Source organism: Theobroma cacao, chromosome 8 (assembly GCF_053813885.1).
Source record: "Theobroma cacao isolate CCN51 chromosome 8, ASM5381388v1, whole genome shotgun sequence".
NCBI lineage: Eukaryota > Viridiplantae > Streptophyta > Magnoliopsida > Malvales > Malvaceae > Theobroma > Theobroma cacao.
In genome coordinates this window covers 2,922,292-2,944,719 of record NC_142646.1, presented here as the reverse complement: position 1 = coordinate 2,944,719, position 22,428 = coordinate 2,922,292, and the positions used below count along the sequence as shown (strand labels likewise).

General features: G+C 39.1%; 6 protein-coding genes and 1 non-coding gene across 7 annotated transcripts; 2 read left to right on the top strand and 5 right to left on the bottom strand.

Annotated features, from left to right (window-relative positions):
* Positions 1-63: 63 nt before the first annotated feature.
* Positions 64-2,974, bottom strand: MCD1 (multiple chloroplast division site 1). Its single transcript, XM_007018056.3, has 6 exons — positions 2,783-2,974; positions 2,620-2,693; positions 2,239-2,511; positions 1,711-1,877; positions 1,040-1,427; positions 64-498 (listed from the first exon to the last, which is right to left on the bottom strand). The coding sequence occupies exons 2-6, from the start codon at positions 2,662-2,664 to the stop codon at positions 295-297; spliced, it is 1,077 nt and encodes a 358-aa protein (XP_007018118.3). The 5' UTR covers positions 2,665-2,693; positions 2,783-2,974; the 3' UTR covers positions 64-294.
* Positions 2,961-3,032, top strand: TRNAW-CCA (transfer RNA tryptophan (anticodon CCA)). Its single transcript has one exon. It is a non-coding gene; the product is annotated as a tRNA-Trp (tRNA).
* Positions 3,033-5,601: 2,569 nt separating this feature from the next.
* On the bottom strand, positions 5,602-6,491 carry LOC18591745 (RING-H2 finger protein ATL80-like). The gene has a single exon (XM_007018055.3). It carries the CDS (start codon positions 6,396-6,398, stop codon positions 5,817-5,819), a length of 582 nt encoding a protein of 193 aa, XP_007018117.1. The 5' UTR covers positions 6,399-6,491; the 3' UTR covers positions 5,602-5,816.
* Positions 6,492-8,782: 2,291 nt separating this feature from the next.
* LOC18591744 (outer envelope pore protein 21, chloroplastic-like) lies at positions 8,783-11,002 on the bottom strand. Its single transcript, XM_018126405.2, has 5 exons — positions 10,842-11,002; positions 10,276-10,350; positions 10,019-10,171; positions 9,604-9,702; positions 8,783-9,017 (listed from the first exon to the last, which is right to left on the bottom strand). Exons 1-5 carry the CDS (start codon positions 10,932-10,934, stop codon positions 8,934-8,936), a joined length of 504 nt encoding a protein of 167 aa, XP_017981894.1. The 5' UTR covers positions 10,935-11,002; the 3' UTR covers positions 8,783-8,933.
* A 190-nt stretch (positions 11,003-11,192) lies between these two features.
* LOC18591743 (Ribophorin I) lies at positions 11,193-14,925 on the top strand. The gene is made up of 10 exons (XM_007018051.3): positions 11,193-11,385; positions 11,678-11,722; positions 11,851-12,485; positions 12,577-12,724; positions 12,804-12,980; positions 13,320-13,388; positions 13,520-13,609; positions 13,811-13,969; positions 14,064-14,288; positions 14,566-14,925. The coding sequence occupies exons 1-10, from the start codon at positions 11,290-11,292 to the stop codon at positions 14,755-14,757; spliced, it is 1,836 nt and encodes a 611-aa protein (XP_007018113.3). The 5' UTR covers positions 11,193-11,289; the 3' UTR covers positions 14,758-14,925.
* Positions 14,926-15,057: 132 nt separating this feature from the next.
* Positions 15,058-17,049, bottom strand: LOC18591742 (FKBP-like peptidyl-prolyl cis-trans isomerase family protein). The gene is made up of 6 exons (XM_007018049.3): positions 16,723-17,049; positions 16,362-16,432; positions 16,180-16,266; positions 15,865-16,014; positions 15,675-15,734; positions 15,058-15,379 (listed from the first exon to the last, which is right to left on the bottom strand). The coding sequence occupies exons 1-6, from the start codon at positions 16,958-16,960 to the stop codon at positions 15,317-15,319; spliced, it is 669 nt and encodes a 222-aa protein (XP_007018111.3). The 5' UTR covers positions 16,961-17,049; the 3' UTR covers positions 15,058-15,316.
* A 602-nt stretch (positions 17,050-17,651) lies between these two features.
* On the bottom strand, positions 17,652-21,448 carry LOC18591741 (MLO-like protein 9). The gene is made up of 15 exons (XM_007018048.3): positions 21,314-21,448; positions 21,057-21,114; positions 20,663-20,910; positions 20,249-20,365; positions 20,111-20,165; positions 19,894-19,982; positions 19,729-19,803; positions 19,552-19,640; positions 19,369-19,418; positions 19,214-19,254; positions 18,956-19,129; positions 18,641-18,676; positions 18,489-18,556; positions 18,215-18,275; positions 17,652-17,954 (listed from the first exon to the last, which is right to left on the bottom strand). Exons 1-15 carry the CDS (start codon positions 21,446-21,448, stop codon positions 17,652-17,654), a joined length of 1,599 nt encoding a protein of 532 aa, XP_007018110.3.
* Positions 21,449-22,428: the final 980 nt, after the last annotated feature.

Here is a 22,428-nt window from a genome sequence, read left to right as displayed (position 1 = left end):
TCCTTTCAAAGATGTTATAATAAAAAATCCGGTTATTCTTCAGATACAAACAGGCCCAGATAATTGCTATAAAGGATCTTAACATAGAGCAAACTGCATTTCAATAATCATATCAAACACTGCAACTATCTGTACAACCTTGCTCCCCCTTTTACAATTGCACTTCAGGCTTGGGTGTACCTCAAAATCAATTCCAGTGGTAATTCACAAGGATATTATCTTTCATATAGTACAAATCAGGAATTCATTGCAGAAAATGGTATTCATAAACTGATACCAAGGCCACCAGATATTTCAGGGTTTCTGCGTTTCCTCAGAAGACAAGTTGCTTTCAATGGAATTGGAGGCACGCTCTGGTTCAGGGGGTTTATTGTCAACTGCATGATTGTTAGTGGGGCCCTCCTCGGCAAGTTCATCTGGCCTGGCATTTAATTTGAATGGTCTCTGGAAATCTTTAGCATTTCTACTGTCAATAAATAAATTATTCAATTTTTCCTCCTGCATACAAAAACATTCAACTTTTCAAAGAGAAGCTCCAGAAATGAGGCAGCAACCTACAGTATACACTGGTAACCACGTTTACAACAGTAATCAGTAACCCTAAATATGCACAAAGGACTTTGCATAATTATGGCCCCATTAAAACAATGAGTAGATAAAAAGTTATATTGATCAACGACCTGCAGATGTGAATCCCCAACACACTATGCAGAATAAAAACTCATTTAAGATAAGCAGAAATGTAAGAAGAAAACTCCTAATTTCATGCTAGCAACAGTCCTTTATCATACACATTGCAGTTGCCAAAAGAATGTGCAAACAAATTCAGTTTCTTGGTTGATACAAGGCACTAATCTGGTGCATTTATCACTAAGCTTCTCATCCAAAATAACCAATGGTGTTAGCATGTTGATTTCCCAAACAAAGTCAACTACTTGTAATGACTACAAAAGATTATCAATATATAAGCTACCTACCCTGTGAGCAAGTTATTAGGTATAGAATCGTGTTACCACTGCAAGACTTTAAAACTACTTACATTTTGTAGAGCTTCAAGCTTTCTCTGCAGTGCCTCATGCTCAGCTTGAATACGGAATGGAACACCATGTTTTTGGTACACATTGTTTTGTGCCAGGTCTTCATCAATGTCATTAGCAGTGGTTGCAAAAGGATGATTTGCAGGAATCCATCTGACTGTGTCAGGGTCAACATCAGGAGGAATTGAATCCCCCTCTTTAAGGAATATTGTAGGTCTCTTCCACGGGTATGCTCTTGACCTCCTTTTCTGATGGATAGCTTGTTGCTCATTGGTAAGTGTAACTGGAGCTAAGCGATAAAGCTTTCCACACATCTCTACAGTTGAATTACTCTTGCCAACCTTCACAAATGGATTATTAAATGGGTCTTCATACTTGAGAGGTCTTGATCTGTAAAAACCAGATTTAAAGAATTAAACTACACCATTAACACAAGGAATGCACATTGTAGCCAAAGCTGTGAAATGTGACAGAACTGCACATCACCTATGGTAGCAGTAATTAAAAATGATTGATCATATGCAATGAAATGCTAGCCCTTAAGAATAAATAATTATCCCCTAAGATTAAATAACATGAAATTTGCCCAAAAAGCAATAAATTCAGGAAATTTACATCCTTTGCAGAGGCAGCCACAAGGCAAAGGAAAAAGTGTTACAGAACGAAATCATACATGCCTCTTCTATCTGATCTTAGCTGGCCACGCCTTACAAGATCAGCTACGGAACCAGGATGGCTCTGCCTTGACTTCCTCGCCATGTATGCTCTCACAGCAACAACCAGAATTGCAATTGCAGTGCACAACCCAATCGCAAAGTTATTTCCGGGGCATTTTTTCATCTGAGACAAACAAGAAACGGCCATGGCTTTTCATATTAGACTTTTTTTGTCAAGTAATCCATACAACACTGCCTCTACTAGTTTTTCTGACAATGGCAATGAAAAGCAAATGTACCAATGACTAGCAAAACAAAGTAAACAATGATCAATACTGGAGTGATCCTTAGCATCAATAGGGGACCAATGTTAAAAAAATTCTATATAAGCAGTAAATGGTTTCAAGTAAAACTAATGTGCGCTCAACATCTAAGCTAGCAACTACATTTCAGGACCTTAGTATAAAATGAAACCAAAACCTGCTTAATCACCAAGAAAAATTATCCATTTCTTATCAAATTAAATATAGATAACTGAAAATTACCAGAAAAACAACTGGAGGGAAAGATGCAATGGATTCCTGAAAGGTGGAAAGTGGGTCTTTGGAATCTACGACCAGAGTCTGTTTTGCCGTATCAGCCACCTCATTTTGGGCACGCTGGTCCTCATCGGAGCTCACTGAATCATTGATGGCTCTCAGCAAAAACCTTCTGTTAGTTGTTAGCTGAATCCAGCTTAGCTGTTGGCTTAGGCTACGATGTAGCAGGAAAGGTGTTCCATCTGAAGAAACCCGGTCCTTCCACCCCCGAATTGAAGGCTGTTATCACACAGTTGACCCCCCAACACACACAAAAGAAAAACAAAAACAATTCAATGACAGAGAATATGTAAGAGAAACCATTAGGAAGAAAATTTTGGGATTTACCTGGAAAGGAAGGGAATGGAAGTGTAGACTCCAAACTGATGCCATTAGGATTTCGGAGATAGAAATTTCTCGTACTGAAAGACAAAAACAGAGGGGTATTAGCAATCCCCTCGAGATTTAGTAGATAACAACAGTGCGTTCAGGTTACGATTTGACAAATTACCGTTGAAAAGAGGTCACCAGCAGACTCCTCACATTTCAGTTAATCACTCACTATGCTTCGCACTCCCAATGAAAGCTTCCCGAGTGTGTGACGAACTGTAGGCCTTCGGTCTTGGAGAAACGCCCAAAAGGAGAAATCTCCCAGCCTTCATGGAAGACTGAACCAAAATCCAGCAGGTGGATCCGTGGCGCAATGGTAGCGCGTCTGACTCCAGATCAGAAGGTTGCGTGTTCGATTCACGTCGGGTTCAAATCCCGCCACGTTTTTCTTTTTTTATTTTTTCTTTAATTTTTTGGTTGCTTGGTTCACTGAGGAATTTTTTCTAGGACAAAGATGCACTTTGTACGAGGACAAATTTAGGTCAGTCCAGTACATGGATGTCAATTTTGTATTAGGTATGTTTTTCGACTCCTCTAATAAAGGATGGTTTTGCAGGTGTTGCTCTTTTTTCTCTTTTGAAAACATTTTTGAAGCATAAATACCAGAAATGATTGCTTTGAAATTCTTATGACCCTTCACCATCACTTACCCACTAAGCAATACTATAGAATTTCCCTAATTCTGTACTATATATTATAAATATTATCATATATATCCTATTAGTCCCACTTGACCTAGCTAGCTACTCTCAATGTTGGCTAGCTTAATTAATTAATAAAGAGTCAAGCAAATTGCTCAACGTCCTAGATGCGCATTAAGGTCTTTAATTCATATCCTCCTAGTTAATCAAGTTTCTTTTGAAAAAGAAAAACAAATTTAAGCAGCTAGGACTAATTGACATCGTCTTGCTACATAGAATGCAGACATGCACGCCGCATGAGAGTTGAGCCACACTCTCCCCCCCCCCCCCCCCCCCCCCCCCCCCAAACCAAAACTCAATATTTCCATGCACCATCTGAATTATCTCCACTGCTTGCCTCGCCTTCTTTTATTTCTCTGATAACGTTTCTTCCGTGTGAATGTGAGATATATATATATATCCTGTTGTGGTAAAAGACCGGCCGGCATGAACTCCCGGAGTGATGGGTTAATCTGGTACTCTAGTGGACCATCCACCTTATTTTAATGGACGGCTTGAAAATAAAAGGAATATATTATAAGGTTTTATTGATAAACAAATGGTTATATACCAGCATAAGGTACACTAACACCATCTTTGTTAGGTCAAGACAAGAAAGAAGATAATCTAGTTTTTGAAAATTTTGGAGTTATCTTTATGTGAACATTAAGTAAATAATTAACGATATCTTAAGACATTAATTTACTCATTTTTGTTCGGAGTCTGCCAGTGGGTGTCACAATCTTGCTTCCATCACCTGTTTGTAATAAGAAACAAAGTTTGATAGTTAGTGATCAATTCAAAACCAACCCCGGTTGCCATTTTTAGCCATTACCCACCTTATGCATCGGCAATACCTTTGGCTTTTCGAAATGTTAAAAAAAAAAAATAATGGAAGCAGTTCGGAAGCTGCCAAAATGAGTATTTAACTTGAAATATAATGCAAAACGACGGCATGGTGTTTTCCCCTTTTTCAATTGGTGAAATCATTGTCAAACGTCAACTGACCCTTTTTGTTTATTGCTTGCACTCAATGGACTTGGGAGGTCGGCACATACCGCCCCCTTAGATTACTTAATTAATTACTTACTGGAGGATATGGTTTTGTCATGCGAGAAAGCAGGTTCTGACGTATGATTATAGTGGTGAAACAGGAGAGAAATTTCTTAAAAAAATTCATTCACCCCAAGTTGATAAACAAGAGGAATGTCTTTGGTGCTCTTTAACCCCTAGTCAGTGAAGAGAAAGTTGCAGCATTGCATGCTCCTGGACGTGGAACGAGAATCTTGACACCCAGACCTACCAAATAAAAAGAAAAAGAAAAACCCAAAAGGCAAAAGGGCAAAACAAGTTGTTTAAACATGCGGCAACCCACTTTATCTTGGCTTATCAGGTATAAAAGTAACCGGGGAAAACAAAAGAGATCGACTGTTAACAGCATCAAAATCAAAATGTAACAGGAGGCGGTTCATGAATGGGCAAATCTTTTCCTTTCAGATTGGATGATCGTCCTACACAAAAGCAAGCAACAGACCTCTATTACAGGCTCAAGTGCTGGAAGTGAAAGGACTCGTGTTTGACAGGTGCTCCCGCTTTCGGAATTTTGATTCTCTTCTGTTCATCACTTTAGATGGTCCTCCTGCCATCTTGAAGGGGTCCCATTTCTTTCCACCGATTCCATGGCCCATTTTACTTTTTGATTTGTTTTCTTTATTTCAAGTAACTGTAATAAGAATTCAGGCAACGGGAAACAAAAACCAGCCCCCAGTCTCATTGAGAATTTGAGATGGACATTAATAATAAAGAAAGAAAGAAAGAACGTGCAACAAAAAACACTTCAACATGAAAGGACCATTGCGAAAGAAATTCCTGAACTGAGAGTTCAATAATTTTCTTCTGGTAAAAGCGAAGAACCAGACTTTAACCAAAGAAAAAAAAAGAAAAGAAAAGGAAAGTGACGAACCAGACCAAAGTCCGAACAGAACAAAAAGGCAGCAAAGCAAATCAACATACGGGGCACACTTACTTTAACTTCAAAACGTAGCTTGGATCAGCTCAGGCTGTATTTATGATTTAATGCAAGCTGTTCAGGGTTAAGATTCAAGTGTTGGCATCTGGGATTTTTAGTTCCAGAGAAGTATTGATGACTAGACAAAATGGAAGGGAACTCACATCACTGAAAAGTTGCTCAATTTTCATTCTTGAACCATTAATCTTTTTTGTGTGGGTACTCTGAACTAATTATGTTCTTACAGGAATCTGACATTCTGAATTCTGCCTATATTTTTTACATACATAAGTACCACTTAACTTTACATACATACACCAAATCAAATACTACTACATAGAAATTCGAATAAAATCCAAACCTAAATGCTAGTAGTAGTGGTAGTAGTAACAATTCAGGAGGCAAGCTAACCTAATAGAATTAACTTTGAAAAGAAAGAAAAAATGGGGAACCCTGAGACTGAGAGGCTAGGGCAAGAACCTATTGACCTCATCTTCACGCTCCTTCAATCTGGCCTCAGTGTCAGTTCCCGAGGTTGAAGCCCCCGGCCCGGGTAAACCGCCGCACTTGTGGCATCTGGCAACTACCAGAATCTGACGGCAGGAAGGGCAGGAAGAATGGGACCCCAGCCACATGTCGATGCAGGCCACGTGGAAGCCGTGGCCGCACTGCGGCAGCACCCGGATTTCATCGCCCACCTCAAACTCCGCCAGGCAAATTGCGCAATCGGAGAATTTGGCAGAGGATTCAGCTGAAAAGGTGGCCTTGGGGAGGGATTTGAGGATCTTCTTCTTGAGGCCCTTGTTGGCAGGAGGCGTAGGACGAGGTGTATCTGCTGGGTTGGAGGCAGAGCTGCCGGAGAGTCGGCGAAGCCAGGCGCAGCGTGCGACAGCGATGAGACCCAGCACGCAGATAAGGGCGCAGAGGAGAGCTGCAAGGATTACGACGAAGTCGGAGTCGACGGTTGCCCCTTGTTCAGGAGGCGGCGGCGGCGGCTCGCTAGTTGCCGAGGAGTTGGCGGCGCCTAGGAGTCTGAAAGGACGAGTCATGTGAAGAGAGAGAGAGTGAGAGAGATTCGTTTTTGTACTGTAGTGTTGTGTTGTGTTGTGTCCAGTTGTTCTAACGTTTTCTGTTGAAGTAATGATTTTAGATGGGGTTTTATAGTAAATCAAGAATCTCTTTCGTTTCGCGGTCTAATTTATGCGTTAATTACTACTACTAGAATAATTAATTACCACCGTTTTTATTGTTTCCTTTCCATGAATGACCCTCTGTTTTTGCTACTCATTCATCTACACCCCTGCATGCAACTCTTCTCATTTTGGACTTCCGTATCATCATGTAACAATTGTCAAATTCGTTTGAAAGACCTTTCTTTTCCTTCGATCCCACCCTTTTTTTCATTCTACTGATACAGTTTAAGATCGAAAGTCAAATTTTTGAGTTATGTAGGTCATGATTTTCCTTATTTTGGTAGTATGAATGAGCAAGAAAGAGGAAGCCCAATACTTTGCTAGGCAAAAGAGAAGCAGATTAAAAAGGTCTTGTCTTTGCTCTTGCCAAACCAAAAGAAAAAAAAACAATGACGGAGGCCAAAGATGGCAAACAGGCTACTTAGTTCTTCGATTCTTCATTATTTTTTTGGGTTCCCTTTCTTTACGCTTTAGGTTACTGCAAAAAAAGCTCTTCGTATTGTCTTTTCGTGTCAGCCAAAAGAAACAGAGAAGTTGCAGCGGCTTATGGTTTTGTACCATTAACGCTGGTACGCTGGGGAAGTAGCTTCATATTCTGCTCTTTGTTCTCAATTCTGCTTACGCGTGTCGAAACTATTGCATGTGTTTCTCTTAGGGACAAATTTTCGGTCACCCTTTGATTCGTTGTCACTTGTCAGATAAACAGGGTGAAAGCACAATATCTTCTCTACGTTTCAAGATTCGATTGCTTCTTGTTTTGAATGATTCCGGTTAATCTGATCATTCATCTATATTTTTGCTTTAGTGAGCCGTTGATAGAAAGAGCACACAACACAAGGGACAAAAATGACAAGTGACAGGAATTTCCCTGAAAAACAAAACAAAAAGAAGTGGTAGGATTTGAACCCAAAACTATGTATTTTCAATTAAAAGAAATGATAGCGAAGAATGTAGTCCACTTTTGTTGACCAAACCGCAACGAGCGCCACGGATTCCCATTCCCCATCAGGTATGATGATGGAAACAGTTTTTAATTCATTTATTGCCCATAGCCAACCTTGGGTGCATCTGTCCGTGCGTGTTTCCTATTCCCATTTTGTTCTTTCAATCCAAACTTTTTTCTTTCAAGGTGTTAACGTTTTGAATGATCACACTACACACACGTGTATATTAACAGATGGAAAAGTGGTTACATCTTTTTTACGTATTCATCCACGATTTCTCATCATCTAAACATGTTGAAAAGTGCGTGGGAAAAGTTTGTTTTCAACAGTATTTCCCACGAAAACGTTGCCCAGGACCACGAGGGATGAGCTTTCCAACTCTTCGCTTTCCAGATTTGGACACCAAGTCAAAGTCTCCGCCCAACTACACATGCTTAGGCAGCGAGCATCGGACAAGTTATCTCTCGTGACGTGGGAGTCAAACTAGAAAGTTGTGAGCCATTGCCATTCTCATCCTCGTTCTCGGTCGTGATTATCCTTTTGTCGACCTCCTTAATATCTTCATGCTCTCCCACTCCCACTACCCACCTTCTGTCTTTCAATGTTCTTCTAGCCTACTCAGGTGAACTACCGTTTGAATACGCCTCTTGTTTGACTCGACCAGTGCACGGTTAGTGGAACAACTTGGCTTATGGTCTTTCCACTAATTATTTCTACCACTTTATAGGTTTTGATATTTAATTATTCAATCCCTTGCCTAGTATTTTTTAATCAGATTTATAAACAGAACAAGGTCCACTAGCACAGACCCCTTGCACCTTGATTCTGGGAAGTGCCCAGACAGGTTGAGTGGCAACTGCTAGGGGACAACGACACGTCCCTTCTTGCTTTGCTCTTTCCTTGTTGGAACTCATGGCCCCAGCACCGGCTATATCTTTCTCTTTTTCAGTTTTTCAATTTCCGTACCCTCTCATATCAGGATGATTTTTGTGAGTTATACAAAATGAATCAACCATGGTACGATGGTGGAGAATCGATGATCAAAATTTTATTGAAATCAAAACCATATCTAAGACCTGCAAGATGTGGCATCCATCTTCCAGGCATATAATTCAGCATGAGAGTTGTATCACCAATTCCCGACATGTGGCCCGTTGCCTACATGGATTTTAGTCAAAAATGCATCTAGCCTAAAATCCGGTTGTCATTTTTTGAACCCTTCCCCTTGGCTGTACAAAAATTCTAAACCCATTCAATCACCATGACAAGGCAGAAGGATTCGACTAGAAGAAGAAGAAAAAGAAAACCCCAAAAGGGAAGAAACTAGTCAGTGAACCATGACACCAATCAGCCTCAACACAGCTGTCTGTCCATCAGAATCAAAATGAACATAATGTTTTTGGGACTCACATAGCTCACCACCAAATGAGCTCAATCTTGTACATTCTCACAAATCGTATCTTATGTTCCATCTACCATTCATGTCAGCGTTGAGGGTCCAATTATTTTCCCTAATCTGCATGTATGGAACCTGAAAGAGGAATTTTCACCAAGAAATTAAAAAAAAGGAGAGCTTAAACAAAGGAACTTCTGAAGTTAACAGGAAGAAAAGATACAATGCATAGATTACTAGGAGGAAACCACTTGACCATTGAAGCAAAAATTGACTCAACCGTTCTCGTTATTCATATTGAATGCTTTCCACATCAAAATTAGTAAATTTTGTGCACAAATTGTAAAAAGTAATCTCATGTTAAAAGAATTTCCTAATGTTACAGTGTGCTAAGATTCCAAGTGCTCTAAAAGGTTGCATTTGGGTGAGATACCAAGATGTCGCAAAGATGACAGTTGGGTGGCACATGGAATTGATAATTAGATGTTTCACTACAAACATGACTTGGAAAATAAAAAATGCAATTAAATCCCAGACTAAGACTAGTGCACCTTAAGGCTCTCTCTGAAAACAAACTGAAACATGCCCAAATGATCAAAGTGATCAAGATGATGGGCAACACTAAAAAAAAAAAGCAAATATAGGAATAATCAAAATTAAATGCATTTCCCTCCCAAAGATCAATATTTTAGATGTTCAAATACCATTTATAAAAAGGAATTACCTTGTCAAATACTTCGTAGCCAAGTTTGAGTCTAACATCTTGGTCTTTCTGGAAATTGAATATGCTAAAAGAAAATTCAGCAGCTCCTTCTGACTTCCTCTGTCATGATAGTTGCATAAACTATTAGCAAGAAAAGCTAGAGCTATGTGTAAGTTAGGATATGGATTACACTCATGGGAATAAATAACTGCAGTTATCTCCCTAAAGAATCACTAGAATTAAAGAAAGCTTTGACGGCATCATTCCAATCAAAAATAAGAAAGAAGGAAGAAGTATGTAAAATGTACTCATGGGCATCAATTCAAAATGGTTTTTTGAGGAAAAATTGAATCATGTGAACCAAAAATTAGCAAGAATTATTCTTCAAATATCAAGCACTGAATAAATGCTCTGAAAACTTAAAGGCAGCACCAACCCCCTTGAATTCTTGGTCAACATCGTATCTTCCCTTGACAATGAAGTTTACCAAACCATTGTTGGTTACAAGAAAAGACTTTTTTCCTTGCACTGTGTACCGCACCTTATCACGCTTATCATAGCGCATTCCTACACCAAGGCTTGTAAGTAACTACAGAAACTTATCAGTCATGTTAATAAACTTGGAAAACAAAAAGCTTAAGTTTGCAAGTGAATGTTCATAAAACAAGAGCATAACTATTGGGGACAACATACATCAGGATAGAAGTGCCTTATCATAGCACATAAGTTACCCGGGGCCCCAGTTTTTGTGTCTAGCTCGCCACGAACCTAATGTATAGATACAGAAGATGTAAGAAAACAATTACTACAATAAAATGTCAACAAAGATTGCTCAAATAAAATGGATTCAAGATGTATACATGTACAATTCTCCCTTAATAACGACAAAAGCATAAGGTCACTTAAAAAAAAAATTTCCTTTTGGGTATTTGCAATATCTCGCATTCACGTTCAAATCTCAATTTTGAGCTGCCCAAAGGGGTGAAATTTTGCAGGCTGTATAACACATTTAATCTACAGAAATTGCAGGAATTCTAGCACTCTGTTACGCAATAAGGAATTAACAGTCTGGGCAAGTTAAGCAAGGAACACACCAGAAGTCAAAGAAATGATAAACAAAAAGCTGGAAAGAAACCGTGAAATTTCAATCTTTAATTATATGTCTAGTAGTGAAATCCTACATCTCAGGGATAGAAGTAAAAGGCAAAAACTGAAAGCGCAAATCAAAGCAGAAAAGCCGAAAGCTTTGAGAAACAAACCTGCAAATGGGTTTTGGAATCGATAGGGAACTTCTCCTTGGCGTGGATTCTTAGAGCTTTGGAATCTCCACCGTACCTCAACGATGTCTCCATTGCTTTCTTTCTGCGGTTCCTATCTAATCTAATTTTCTCGTTTGTACCACTAATTAACGCACTTGTTGAAAGCCAAGGTACCAGAAATATAGAGCAAAGTGTCAAACTTGTGGGCTGAAGGAATTTGGGCCTGGTCCTGGTGAGCTCGTTGAAAGCCCAATTTTAGGTGGGGTAACATGAGCCCATTTTTATAAACGGAACCCGACCCTGCCATCTAGCAGTTGGAATTGAAGCACGTTGTAATAAGAGTAAAACAGAAGAGGAAGAAAGTAGGAAAAAAAAAAAAAAAGAGTCAGGCCGAGAAAGTCTGAGGTGAAGTCAGAAGTGCATCTGGTGGGGGAGAGAGTGGGCGATAATGGAGATTTCGAGGTTTGGTTTACTTGTGTTTACAATCGCAATTCTGGCATCACCGGCACTCTCCGATCTAGTCCTCTCCAAAGTCGATCGACGCGTAAGTTTCCTCTTCTCTTACGTTTCTATCTTCTTGTCGATTCAATTTTTCATTTCCCCGTGTTCTTTTTCTCGAGGCTTCTAGGGTTTGTAATATGTTATCCTTGTAAGTTCCTTTTCTCTGATTGATTCACTGCTTCTTGTTAGTTTCATTTTTTTAAGCTTCATTTTCCTGTTTCTGGAGTTTTTTTTATCGATCTCAGCATTCGGATCTTTTGGTTGACTTGCCCGTATCTCTTTGATCTCTGCAAGCTGTAATCTTTATGCTAACGGCGTTTCTTGTGGTGTTGCAGATTTATTTGACATCACAAATTGTACGGATTTCTTCAACTTTAAAGGTGCTTCACTAATGCTTATTGCTCACTTTTCCTTCCGCTCTGCAGTTGCTAAAGCTCTCAACTATTTCTCTTTTTTTTTTTTTTTTGAATCTCGGTTCTCTAACAAGCGCTGTGATATTGTCTTCTAGGTGGAGAATGCAGGTTCTGAGATGGTGTCTGAGGTTCTGTTGGCTTTTCCCGAGCTTCAAGCCAAAAACTTGGCATATTTGATGGCTGCCCAACATGAAGGGAAAGGGAAAGCAAAAAATTCTGTGGTTGCTCTCTCTGTTGAGGTCGCCAGCCCGAAAGACATGCCTCCTGCTTTAACATTCTATTCAGTGTCATTGCCTAAGGGATTAGCTGAGGGTGATAGCTTCACTTTTGATGTCTTGGCTGTATATACCCATGCCTTGCAACCTATTCCTGAGCAAATCACTCAGGCTGATATTCAGCTTGTAGTTTACCAGGAAAGTGCATACTATCTATCTCCTTATGTTGTCAGGGTCCAGTCCCTAAGCATTAAATTGCCTGATTCTAGAATTGAATCCTATACAAAACTGGAGAACACAAAGATTCATGGTTCAGAAATCAAATATGGTCCTTATGAGAATCTTCCTACATTCTCGTACTCACCCATAGTAGTTCATTTTGAGAGCAATCAACCCTTTGCTGTTGCTCAGGAATTGGTGAGAGAGATAGAAGTTTCCCATTGGGGTAATGTGCAGGTCACCGAGCATTACAAGCTCGTCCATGGTGGAGCCCGAAGCAAGGGTGAATTTTCCAGGTTATTTCTCTTATGTTTCCTTTTTATGGATTGTGGTGAGTGCCACAGGAGGTTGGAAGTTTGTTTCTGACTTCTAGCCTTGATTCTGCAGGCTTGATTTCCAGGCTAGACCAAATCTTCGAGGTGCATCAGCCTTTAGGTATCTTGTTGCAAATTTGCCACCAAGGGCTCATTCTGTTTATTACAGGGATGAAATTGGCAATATATCAACATCTTATCTGTGGGGTGACTCCAAAAAGGTTGTAATGCAGATTAGGATTTAAAGAGTATCTATCTCTGGGTATTTTATTTTTACTGAAGTGCTATTTGTCTTTGCAGACTGAACTATTGATTGAACCAAGGTACCCCATGTTTGGTGGCTGGAAAACTGCCTTTACCATTGGATATGGCTTGCCACTTCAGGACTTCTTGTATAAATCAGAGGGGAAACGCTTTCTTAACATCACTTTTAGTACCCCAATGGTTGAGTTGATTATTGATACTCTCATTGTGAAGGTTGGTAGCATGTAGATATTTCGATTTAGATATCTTTCTTTAGGCCTCAGAATGATGGTGGGTTGGAAATTGATTGGGAGTATCTATCCCAACCTTGCCTGAAACTTATATTAAAAAGTGTATTTAAGTACTTACAACTGTTATTCTATTAGGACATGATATATTTCTTAGTTATTTATTATGTATAAGACATGTTTTCTTCGAAATACCGAAGATGCAGTATTATTATGATCCTCAGAGCTAAGATATGCATGTATGATATATTAGTTGCAGGCTGGTGAATAACAAGAAAATTGCTTTACTAGCAGCCTTACCTTGACCTGGTATTTTGATTTACAGGTTGTGTTGCCCGAGGGTTCTAGTGACATATCTGTATCAGCTCCATTTCCTGTGAAGCAGTGGCAAGAGGTATTAGAAGGCTTAAGATTTTCTGTTGCTATTGACCATATATTTTTATAATTTAGGGTTCGTGTTTGTGCAGAATTTGGAATCTGAAGGCTGTGGTTTTTTATATATAATGTGCTTATGGTTGTATGCAGACCAAAATCTCCCACTTGGATATTGATGGTAGACCGGTAGTTGTGCTGGAAAAGACTAACGTTGTGCCGGAGCACAATCAATATTTTCAGGTATTGATGCTTTGTCCATTTTCAATCTGAATGACATGCACACTGGTTCTAGCATATTAGCGTAAGGCCTCAACTCTGATATCTCCAAATGAAGAATATTGGATATTAGGATATATAATAATCTTATATTTACTGAGTTATGTACTTTAATGGATTGATATTATACCGCTCTTCTTGTTCTGATATTTGTTTACTTTTCAGGTCTATTACAAGTTCAACAAACTATCGATGCTTAGAGAGCCACTGATGCTAATTTCAGGATTTTTCTTTCTTTTTGTTGCTTGCATTGTTTATATGCATGCTGACATATCAATCTCCAAGTCTTCTGCTTCTTATTTGGCTAAACAGCAGTGGGAAGAGGTGAGTAGGATGACACTACACTGTTTACTTGGCTCTCCCCATAATCATCATGTACAAGCACATCAGTTATAGACTTTGTTTTCCATAATTTCAGGTTCAGGGTGCAATTCAGCAGGTTCAGAATATCATGAGCCGATGCTTGACAACACATGATAAGCTGGAAGCATCACTACGTGATCTTTCTAGGACAGGGGATGTTCAAGCCTGTAAAGCTGCTCGAAAAGCAGCTGATGGTTTGTTAAAGGAGCTGTCAAAAGAATTGAAACCATTGCTGACCTTCTTGCATTCTTCTCCATCAGCTGCTCAAATATTACCCAAGGTTCACCTGTCTTTTACTTTATTGGTGTTTTTGCTCAGCTTTTCTAGATCAATTTGAATATGTGTTTTTGACCTTTCAGATTTTTCATTTGTTGCAACACCTTATTTTGATAAAATTGGTTAAGCCTTGATTTCTGACAGTATTTTTAGTCGAACTTGACTGTGCATGACTGAAATATTCTGTTTTGCTCTGGATGTCAGTAGCATTTGTACTGTCAAGTTTCATTTTGCTTTTATAGACTGTTGGTATAAGTCATTTCTTTTGGATGTCTGTATAGGTGGAAGAGCTGGTGGCTAAGGAGAGAGAATTGCAAGAAAAGGTGATGGCAAAGCACTCTACAGTGGTGGATGGCTATGAGAAGAAGTCTGGGGCACGGGATATTGAGAACCGGGTGGCGTTGCAGCAACAGAAACTTACAGCATTGAGGCAGGAGGTTGACAATCTTCTTGAGTTCATTGATGAAATATAAAGTAGGCATAGTATATTGCTCCAAACTGATGACCTTGTCATTTGTAACGCGGGGGTCAGAATTTTGTTTAAGGATTATAGATGAGTTAACCCTAGTTTCAATGTTTTCTTCTTTTGTTTATCTCTGGAACGTTGTTTCTTCCTTAATCTATATGACTTTTACATACAATTCAATATTGAATGCTTAAATCTCTGCCCAAATTTCCTGGAAAGGGAAAAAGAATTAGTTAGCCAGGATGATTGGCTCCAAAATAATCAAGTTTTATTTAAGTCAGCTCATAATCGGAGTTTCTCAGGAAAAAAGAAACAAACTGATTTGTGTTATCATTGATATTTCACCTAGGATTTAAAATTGACGTTCCTGACAGGACATCAAAATAAACAGGCCTGTACAAATATCCATCCAAAGCAAAATCTTGTTCAGGATTGGGCCATAAATTACAACGAACAATCTCAGTTAAAAGGGCGAGAGACCACGACTGGAGCAATGGGCGCAACTGGAATGTTAAGGCTTTTTTCACTGCCATGCTATTTCCAGGAGAAGGTAGAAGTGAAAGGCTTTACTTCTCTTCGGGCGGCATCACTTGCAAAAGCTCGATGTTTAGCTCGAATGTGCCTCCTGGCTGCACAGAAGATATATGAATAACTTTAGTTTGGGTTTTTATAACTCAATTGCTGACCCGACAGGTTTCTTTGTCTCCAAAAGAAATATAATATATATGCTGCTGAATGAGGCAGGATTTCACAAATCTGCCTATTTATTTAACTACTACTATTACTACTACCATATCCAGTCTGAAGACACATAGCAACATTAAAGAATTCAAATCTGCGGATCATGGAGAAAAGCTATAGCTTCACCAATTTTGTCAGCCATGGAAAGAGCTACATAACATAAGACACAGACAAGGACTTTACCGGGATCTCATTCATTCCTTTCTCGCCATAGCCCGCCTCTGGAGGAACAATGACAGTCCTCTAGAAAACATAATAGGAGAAGATCAAACAAAAGCTTGTAAAGTAATAGCTGAGATGATAAGAGGGAAAGAGGAGATTTAGAGAAGTTATCAAAACCAAACGAATAAGGAAAGAAAGAGGATACCATTACCTTTCCCCCCACTTTCATTCCTTCTGTTATTGAGTACATAGCTGGTGGGGGCTTTGGTGCAGCTTGTGCAGAAAACAAACCATTTGGGTTGTCTACAAAATCTCGTTTCCTTTCTTTCCCTGGAGTAGCTCCAACCTTGAATTCATATGGCTGAGCAAAGAATGACACAATGAGTGTTACAAGACCATATTTTTTTTAGGAATTCTTGACATCTCTGGGAGAAAATGCTACTTGTTTTGATTGAAGAAAAATAGTCCTTAGTGCTACCCCTGCTCCCAGACACACATGCTATATATGCATATAACAGGATATAACCTGGGCAATGATACGATTCCCAGCTAGAAGTTTAGACTCCCGACTTGAAACAGCAGTAATACCACGATATATGCAGTCAAAGTGCACCTGAAACCGAAAGAGAAAAAAAAAAAAAAAGCCAGGGAAGAGGGTTAATATGAATCCATAACTATGGAATAGAACGCATTCATTTACAAAGAGACCTGTACAGTTGATCCTTTTTCTGCTACAGAACCCTTTCCTTCGACAACATCATAGTATTTCAATCCCTCGGCTGTTGATTCAACAACACAAAGCAAAAGGACAGTTATTTTCAAATGCTCATCAAGACCAAGTTTCAAGGTCTCTTCTCACCAGTTGCGCAGCATTTGCCATATGCCAATACATGAAACCAAAAGTTGACTTGTATGTTCTAATTTCGGTAATTTATGGACTGAAATTAGCAACCAAAGTGAATTTGATACTCGAGATTATGACAAAATTGAAAATTGTTGAAGAAAAGCGAAAGAATTGGATGCACAAAAAGCATAAACGATCAAAATCTAAAGGAAGGGAGCAACTAACGGGTGGTGAGATAGTCTTCAATGGGAATGGTCTTCTTGTTGCGTCTCTCTCTGGCCTCTGAGAACTGGGGCAGTGAAACGAGAAAGAAAGGCACTGAAGAGACTAACATCGCACACCTTCTTGAAATGGGTATTGATAAAACAACTTGCTTTGTGTTGTGCGTTTGATTTGCACTGCATTTTGAGCAGATTTTATGACAATCAAGGTTGCATCTCTGTAGAATTCTTACTGATGCCATGACCACCTGGCCCTGTTGCAGTTTCGAAAAGCCTAAGGTCGTTAGAAAACCTGCAAAGCCCACCGACCTCTATCCATTTCAGTCCTCCAATTACCTTTATACCCTTAACCGGTCAATCTTTCCCTCCGCCGACCGTTATCATCACTTCTCAATTATATTTGGCCCACGAGTCCAAAGGAGCCTGATCCATGTTGGACTTAAGCAAGCTGGGGTCTCAGGTCTGTGATGTATACATTTTACTTGTTACTATCATTTTCAGAACGTTCCTCGTCAATTCAACAGTAAATTTTGAAGAATGCATCAAACCGTCCCATGCATGAATGCTGAAAAACTGTTGATATATAGTAATTAAAATTTCAGGGTCAAAAGTGATTAAGTTGTCTTACTAATTCTGATGTAAACCAGTGTGTATGGTACTACAGAACTATGTAATGAAAATTACATTACAACATGCTGCACCCATCAGCTACAAGTAATGCAGTTTGAGTTGTATCACATCTATGATCTATCAGGTAGAGAAGGGATAGTTGTGGCCAAAAGATTGTAAGACTATTCAATTTCCTGTTTCTTCCAATATGAACCCAGAGCAAGTTTGGTGTCTGCTGGTTATAGAAAATATGCCTGATTCTGAAACGAAGGAAAAGCGATACGCCCGTCTGTTTTACTGCATCCACCATCAAAGTTATGATACTCATGGTCCAGTCAGAAGGTCATGCTGACCTCCATTCAGATCCACACTAGCTCTGATGTTTGCTGTCCGATTAGGGGTTGATGTCTCTGCTTCAATAGCAACATCCTGATCATCTAGACGATCCATGTTCCCAGCGGCAGAGCGTTCATGTAGCGGGGAATTCTCAGGGCTTCCACCCAATGTTCTTGTACGAGGGGCTTCTGGCTTCCCATCGCCCATCTTCTTCACAGCCTTCATGTGCCACTGCTTTAGGGCCTTGGAAGTTTGTTCATCAAAGATTGACCTCTTCATGGTTGATCCCATCTGAACACCCCATAGAAGAATTAATCAAGCAGAGAGACTAATATGAAACAGAACGGAAAACAAGAGCTTCATGGATAAGTTTCGTTATTGTTATTATGGGTCCCAAACTTGTCTTGGTTTTATGAAGTCTGTCTTAGATTTTCAAAGTACGTTCCTCTCAATCTTATAATAAATTACTTCTGCTTGTCTAACTTCAAAATTTCAGGTCGCAAAGACAATCACATAACCGAGCAGAAGAGCAATTAGTATTATGAGTGAACCTGAGTAACAAGGGCATAAAGTGGAAGTGTGATGTAACTGCACATGAATTGGACTACTACCCTGCCAAAAAAATTTCAACATTAGGAACAGAAGATTAATGCATACAGTATGAATTCACAGATTTACAATGGTAGCTACTCTGTAAAAGCTGTATATCAAATGTTCTGCTTAACTGAAAGGTAAGCCATGAGTTTTATTATGGTTGGATGGTTGTAACAGCTGAAAGGACTCTTTTTAAAGTTGCTTCTCACCCAGGAGAGAAGTATGGCTTACCCAAGAATAACTCTTGCAAATATAAGACGTAAATCCTGATGAAAACATGACTGTAGGCCGAACTCATACTGCATCAGGAGGAAGCCTTAGTAACTTTCCAGTACTTCTGGACACAGGAATATGAAGCAGAAAGAAGAGAACAACATCATTACCGTTATCCAGAAGAAATATGTGATCTCGAATGCATTCTGGAGATCAGAGACATACAGAATGTCAGAATAATTTTCAACAGTACAGAAAGCCCTCAAGCTATGTGCGTAAGCCACGTTAGAATCTATTATTATTTTGAAGAAATGAAAGCTTCAGTTATCATTTTACAAGAAAGAAGATGATGTTCTGTAGAACCGGCTAGTGGTGCAAACACAGTAAGAGAACGTAATGGAAAAAAAAAAACGAAGTTCCATAAGGCGAACAACAATCATTAAAAGAAGAAGAAGAAGAAGAAGAAGAAGAAGATTGTAAAATACCTGAAACAGCACAAAGTGGATGAGATGAAGGACTAACCGAGGCCAAGCAAACCAAAAATGCCCGTCAGAGACTTGCACAAGAGGCATCCCTTGTATTACAGCATGTTTTTCTACTATTTCAATTGCCATTTGAGCTATAATTGCTTGAAGCTTGGTTCCAACTGCTAATGTTACCTTCAATAAAATTCAAAGGTTATTCCTTTACATAAAACATAAATGGCATGATTAAATGGAAGTTTTCCACGGACAATCTCTTACCACTAGAGGAATCATGGATAGAAAAAACATAGCATGCCATCCTGAAAGGATCAAACCAGTATACATGAATCACTCAGCGTATAGGAGGAAAAAGCAGTAAATATGGATAAAAGAAAGACAAATAAAAGTAAAAGAGAAGGTAAAAAGGAACTAACCATTAACATCCAGAAGGAGAAAGATCACTGCCGAAGCCCATAACATCGGACTGCAATCACCAGGAGTATGAAAGTTAGTAGACCAATGAAAGCTGCTCTAAGCTATCCAGATGGGTTTCGTAAGAGCGTGGCAAAGGTGCTAATTGAACTAGAAGTTCCGGAAAACAAAGATCAGAATCTCACCTAATTCCAACGACAACCTTAAAGTCATCCTCTAGTGATCTTTTAATATATTTTTGAAAGTCAAACTTACTTCCAGGTGCTAAATGAACCTACAAGAATGCAGTAATTAACTCATAATCTGGTATTGGTAACAGCAAAAAGGTAATAACAGAACTTCTTCGGCGGTAGGAAACTCACAGTGACGAATCCATGGCGCATTGTTAAATAGTCAGCCTTGCGAACAGACCTGAAGAATTGTCGCCAGAAGCATACCTGGAAGAATTTATTCCTTTTAACAAGTGTAGTTGCAATCTGCAAAGCTGATTGTTTAAACCTTCAAGCGAACAGTTTATGACATCTTACGAAATAAAAGGAGAATTTTGTTTTTGTCCAGGGCCTGGTGTGGTCTCTCACAAAGGATGTCTCATGAGTGAGCCTAAACCTTGAAGGATCTACAATTAGCAAGCACCAGTACCAAGTCAGCATGTGAAGAATTTAAAACTTCAGGCAAGAATTTACCATCGATGAAGCTAGAAGTTAAAAACAAACTGATGATTAACTGTTACATCAAATTTTGTACCATTGAATTCATTAACACCAGTACATTCCCGTTCCCACTCCTTCCACCCTCGTGTCTGCATTACAAGAGATTCATACATGAACAAGTATTAACTCCATTCATCACTGAGAGGGAAAAGAAACTGAACAGGATAGCCACCTTTAATCTTCCAAGCAGCATTGTTATGGCGCTGTATGTCACATGGAAAACTGCTAAAAAGAATATGAAAATATGCAACTGGTGTAATCCATTGACAGATATTAGTGGCACGTACCCCTACAAGTACAGATTGTAAAGCTGCTTTAGATAGCAAGTCGGAAGAGGAGATAGTTAGAAAGATTCACAGATATACACATAATAAAAACAGTATAAACATGAAGGTATACACATACTGCTGTGCCAAAAAATGGAGCAATACCCCCTTCTCTTTCTAGTGCATTTTATGTTAATCAATTGGCTAACTCATTTGCATTTTTTAACTCAAATTATACACCAGACTGAGCTCATCATCAAATAATGTAACATATATATGTACTAAAATTTATAGTAATTTGTAAACCAAGATGCACTTACATGCTCGCACGCTGCACCTTTGCTAGCACCACCTAAAAATCTACGCTCATAAAATAGCAGTCTCCGATGTGCACTCTCGCCACCATGTTGTTGCTCAGGCTGCTTATTCTGTGCTTTATGATGTGTAGTATCAACTCTCTTGGGGCAAAACAGCATAGTATCCGCAACCTTTACTGGAATACAGATATTGGAGATATAACTCTGCCCGAATGTCAGAAGCAGAGAAATGAATCCCAAAACCATAAGTTCTGAAAGAAGACAAAATGTATATATATGAAAATTGTTCAACAATCTGCAGTAGGTACCATGTGAATTGTGAAAGCAGGAACTAGTACATATATTATTCTAGAAGGACCAGGAATCAAAATTTGAGTATCAGGTCGGGGAATTTTACCGCCTTTAACTTTTTGTAGAGCCTCGTACAAAGCCATCTTTCTTCTTTCTTCGAACCACTGGAATGAAACATAATCAAAAAAGTACAAAGTAATAGGTAAGAAGAGGAATATATATTCAGTTACCATAACAAATTAAAAAAAGGGTTCTCTCTTCTGTTAGTTTGATGCCGAAAAATGGCCATTTCTATGGCGGTTGCCTCACCAGGAAATGAAAGCAACAAAACAATGCATGTAAACGCTGGTAATTAATGGTTACCTCCCCAATTGCATGGAGAAGCTTTTCCAGGACGATTGAAATAACAACGATGACAGCACAAACAACCGCCACAGCCCAGGTTGGCGTTTGGTCAAGCTCCCTCGCAGCAGCACCGCCTCCTTCACCTCCCCCCATTAATAACTTCCTCAAAAAACCGCTCTGCTCTATTAGATATGCAACAACAACCTCAACTCTTCAAACACTATCTACCTATCTATCTATATCTAATTGTTATTTTTTATACATTAAGGGTATGCAGCTTCAATTAGAATTGATTGGAAGAAATATCCATCTCCCACTTAAGCAGGCAGCTTTGATGGGTCCGATCCTGAAGGCCAAACTTTCATCGTAAAAATCAAGTTTTGAAAAGTGTCATGGAGAATTCAACCTCTGGGGAGAAGGTGGTTTCCTTTCCTTGTTTCCCTGTTGTAACGGTATTGAAGCGGGAATGTACGGAGAGGAACAAGTGGCGGTTGGTCACCCAGGATTTGCCCATTCCTGTCCCCTCGAATTTCCAGTTTGCCCCTCTTCAACCTGTCAACGGGAGTGCATGCATGTAGGAATTTAGTTAGAACTAGGTCAGCATATGACCACAAAGACAAACTATGAACTTTTTTTTACTAAGTAAATTTAGACAAATATCATGCATATTTGTCTAAAAATTCGAGTCCTCATACTTTCTCTTACACCAAAAATAAAAAAATAGACAAATATCAAGTAGTCCATGAGTTAACCAAAGGGTATGTTCCCAGGGAGGTCTACTCAATCGACCTTGTCTTACCCCAATCAAACTGAGTTATGTTACAAATTGTTTAGGCTAAGTTTTTCTTTTTCTCATTATTTGTGAATGATCGAAATGTTGATTAATTAATATAAAATTTCAAGGCCATGAGGAGAAAATAATGAGAAGAATATGGAGGAGGACCAAATTGAACTGAGTTACTATTAATTAGGGAGGTGAGACCAAAAGTTATTAAAAGATAAGAGTTGAAGTGAGAATATACCGCTTAAAATCCTTAGGGAGAAAGAGAGAGAAGGGGGAAGTAAAGGCTTAATTAGGAGAGAAGTCCTAGAGTGCAAAGGGAACTCTATTGCATATGATAAGAGGAACTAGT